General features: G+C 49.3%; 1 protein-coding gene across 1 annotated transcript; it reads left to right on the top strand.

The window, feature by feature from the left end:
• Window positions 1-2,519: 2,519 nt before the first annotated feature.
• Window positions 2,520-4,067, top strand: LOC124697575 (probable carboxylesterase 17). The gene has a single exon (XM_047230145.1). It carries the CDS (start codon window positions 2,704-2,706, stop codon window positions 3,802-3,804), a length of 1,101 nt encoding a protein of 366 aa, XP_047086101.1. The 5' UTR covers window positions 2,520-2,703; the 3' UTR covers window positions 3,805-4,067.
• The last annotated feature ends 230 nt before the right edge of the window (window positions 4,068-4,297 follow it).

The following is a 4,297-nucleotide window of genomic DNA, read 5'->3' as shown; positions in this document are numbered from 1 at the left end:
CTAGCTTGTGCTCGGTAGTGATCCTCAGTTCCTCACTCATGTGTGTGCACGTGGGAGTGATGGTGTGAGTTTAGTTTGTATGATTGTGAATCCTTATCGTCTAAAATAAGTTATGTGTTTTATATTATTTCTTATGGGAAAATAATGTGCTTCTACCAATATATTTACATTTATAAGTGTTAAGACAAAGTTTTGAAAAATAATTATTTCATTGGCATGTGGTTTTTTTGATGTAAAATCGATGACATTGGATTCTTATTAAAAATTGTAGCTTACAAATCTCATTTTGATCACATTAGTCATGAACAAATGAATAGTCCTTGGCCAAAATCTTGTTTTAAGCAATGGAAGTGCATCCTATACATAATACATGTAACGTACAAGGTTTTCAACTTCGAAAGAAAAAAAGTGGGTTTAGTGAAGCATAGCTTATATTTTACTCGAAATGAACTACATAGATTTACCTCGGAACGATAGGGCTTTATTGACTAACAAAATAATTAGGATGCATCAAATTGGAGGCACCTCGGAACAAATACAAACAACAAAGACACATTATAGAAGCAAATATACATGAACGTACTTAAAAAATATCCTCTAGTTTCACCTTTTGCATTTCTAAGGTTATTTCATGGTTGAACTGAAAGTGTGCACGAGACCGATTATGCACGACATTCTAGCTAGGTTATACCCCATGACTCTCTCTCTATGACAATAGAGGCACGTTAAGTACAAGTACCCCTTAAATCGTTTAATTTTTTCCGCTATTTTTCTGACGGAAAATAGATATTTCTAAGCCACCGGTAAGAACAGTTGGATCTAAAATCTTGATTTGTGCAAGCGCAAATTGATGAAAATATCTGGATCGGACGGTTGTTACAATATGTTGACATAGAAATAACTATTTTAGGTCCAGTCCACGGCTATATGTAATCCAATCGGATAGGTTAGGCGCCTTCTTTTTCCATGGAAAGATTAGAGCCTGCTGTTGTTAGTTTGCACTGCTGAAACTCTTGGCAGTTCGCAGTCAGGAACAGCAAGAACTGATGGATGGACCGTAGGGACGACGACCGATGCGTCCCAAGTGTTCCGAGTTCCGACACGGTGGACTTCGTCGAGCGTCGCGCACGAACGAATCGTTCCACATACTCGTCCGTGCGCGCGAATCACCCACCTCCACTTGTGGAGTCCACTCTCCGGGCAGCCATAGCCAACCCGACACTAAGAACCGACAATGTGTTGTCACATCTTTGCAATAGCATGTGTGTATTTTGTGTGTGTTAAACTTTGTGTTCCGTGGTCACTGAGGTAGATGATAAATCTATATATCTAGCTTGTACTCGGTAATGATCATCACTCATGTGTGTGCACGTGGGAGTGATGGTGTGAGTTTAGTTTGTATGATTGTGAATCCTTATCGTCTCAAAAAGTTATGTGTTTTATATTATTTCTTATCGGACAATAATGTGCTTCTACCAATATATTTACATTTATATGTGTTAAGACAAAGTTTTGAAAAATAATTATTTCATCAGCATGTTGTTTTTGTGATATAAAATCGATGACATTGGATTCATATTAAAAACTGTTGCTTACAAATCTGATTTTGATCACATTAGTCATGAACAAATGAATAGTCGTTGACGAAAGTCTTGTTTTAAGCAATGAAAGTGCATCCTATACATGTAACGTACAAGGTTTTCAACTTCGAAAGAAAAAAAAAGTGGGTTTAGTGGAGCATCGCTTATATTTTACTCGAAATGAACTACATAGATTTACCTCGGAACGATAGGGCTTTATTGACTAAGAAACTAATTTGGATGCATCAAATTGGAGGCACCTCGGAACAAATACAAACAACAAAGACACATGATAGAAGCAAATATACATGAATGTAATTCAAAAATAGTATCCTCTAGTTCCACCTTTTGCATTTCTAAGGTTATTTCATGGTTGAATTGAGAATGTGCACGAGACCGATTATGCACGACATTCTCGCTAGGTTATACCCCATGACTCTCTCTCTCTCTATGACAATAGAGACACGTTAAGTACAAGTACCCCTTAAATCGTTTAATTTTTTTCGCTATTTCTCGGACGGAAAATAGCTATTTCTAAGCCACCGGTAAGAACAGTTGGATCTAAAATCTTAATTTGTGCAAGCGCAAATTGATGAAAATATGTGGATCGGACGGTTGTTACAATATGTTGAACTAGAAATAACTATTTTAGGTCCAGTAGTATCCACGGCTATAATCCAATCGGATAACGGATATGTTAGGCGCCTTCTTTTTCCATGGAAAGATTAGAGCCTACTGTTGTTAGCTTCCACTGCTGAAACTCTTGGCAGTTCGCAGTCAGGAACAGCAAGAACTGATGGATGGGCCGTAGGGACCGGACGACGACCGAAGCGTCCCAAGTGTTCCGACACGGTGGACTTTCGCGAGCGTCTCGCACGAACACACTCGGCCGTGCGCGCTAATCACCCACCTCCACTTGTAGAGTCCACTCTCCCGGCAGCCATAGCCAAGCCGACACCTGTCCCACCGCCCTCCTCGTAGCTGCTATAAAACCCGGGCGCCGGCCGAGCTCCCCGGACAAGGCCGCATAATTGTGTCCACCGCCGGCTCCCGGGACACCACACAGCGACAAAGCCTAGTAGAGTACTCGCGCTGTCCCTCCATCGCCTGCTTACTACTTTGCATGAGAAGGCGGAGGATGGGGGCACTGCACGTCGGCGAGCCGCGGATCAGCTTCCAGCCGCAGGTCGGCGGCAAGAACGGCGCGGGCCACGGCGCCGTCGTGGAGGAGATCCACGGGTTGATCCGCGTGCACAAGGACGGGCACGTGGAGCGGCTCCCGGCGATCCCCGACGTGCCCTGCACGTGGGGCTCGACGGCCGCGGGGAGCGGCGTCCTGGCGCGCGACGTGGTGGTGGACCGCGCCACGGGCGTGTGGGCGCGGCTGTACGCGCCGGCGAACGCACCATCGAAGGTGCCCGTGGTGGTCTACTTCCACGGCGGCGGCTTCTGCGTCGGGTCCGCGGCCTGGAGCTGCTACCACGAGTTCCTGGCGCAGCTCCCCGCCAAGGCGGGCTGCGCCGTGATGTCCGTCGACTACCGCCTCGCGCCCGAGCACCGGCTCCCGGCGGCCTTCGACGACGGGATGGCGGCCGTGCGGTGGCTGCGGCAGCAAGCGGGGCACGGGCACGGCAGGAGCAGCGCGTCCGACGAGGTGGCGTGGTGGCGCGGCCGGTGCAGGTTCGACCGGGTGTTCCTGATGGGCGACAGCGCCGGCGCCAGCATCGCGTTCCACGTGGCCGCGCGGCTCGGGCAGGGCCAGCTCGGCGGTCTCACCCCGCTGTGCGTCAAGGGGGCCATCTTGATCCAGCCCTTCTTCGGCGGCGAGGCCCGCACGGCGTCGGAGAAGACGACGCCGCAGCCGCCACGGTCGGCGCTGAGCCTGGCGACCTCGGACAGCTACTGGCGCATGGCGCTCTCGGCCGGCAGCGCCGGCGGACGCGACCACCCGTGGTGCAACCCGCTGTCCCGCGGCGCGCCGAGGCTGGAGACCCTGCCGCTGCCGCCGGTGCTGGTGTGCGTCGCCGAAGCCGACATCCTGCGCGACCGGAACCTGGAGCTGTGCCGGGCGCTGCGCAAGTCCGGGAAGAGCGTGGAGCAGGCGACGTACGGCGGCGTGGGGCACGCCTTCCAGGTGCTCCACAACTACCACCTCTCCCAGCCGCGGACGCAGGAGATGCTGGCGCACATCAGGGCCTTCGTCGCCGCCAGGTCCAGCAGCTAACAATCTAATTAACATCCACCTCCATTGTTCATCCAGTCTAATCCGAAGCCGATTTCATCAGAGTCGTAGTGGTAGATGCCGTGTAAGCAGCAGTAGCTTGCAGTACTCGCCCAGCTCAGGAAAAAGACGAGAAAAGGGTCCAATGCGAAACTTGGATCGCTGTAGCTAGTGCTGTCGGAAAGCAAAAGCGTGTGTAGCGAGCGGATAAATAATACTCCGTGTATATCATTGATGTTCATTATACTATATAAATAAATATACGTACTTGCTTGCAAAGGCGGAGGATCAACTGATACTGTTGTTTAGCTTGGTGTTGCATCAAGGAAACCAACCACAAAGGCTCCAAACACAGCAAATCATTGTCTGCTTGTCTGGTGCTTTAACTTGCACTTTGCAGCCATCATGGAGCGAAAAAAGCTCTGCTTTGGGAAGGTTAGATGGAGCCTGGTATCGGCAACAAGTTCTCCAAGTGTAGTCATCAATCATCTATTAG

Source organism: Lolium rigidum, chromosome 3 (genome assembly GCF_022539505.1).
Source record: "Lolium rigidum isolate FL_2022 chromosome 3, APGP_CSIRO_Lrig_0.1, whole genome shotgun sequence".
Classification (NCBI taxonomy): Eukaryota; Viridiplantae; Streptophyta; class Magnoliopsida; order Poales; family Poaceae; genus Lolium; species Lolium rigidum.
This window is presented reverse-complemented; position numbering and strand designations above follow the sequence as displayed.

Coding starts and splice junctions, on each gene's coding strand:
- LOC124697575 (XM_047230145.1), top strand. CDS start 2,704: ATGAGAAGGCGGAGGATGGGGGCACTGCACGTCGGCGAGCCGCGGATC.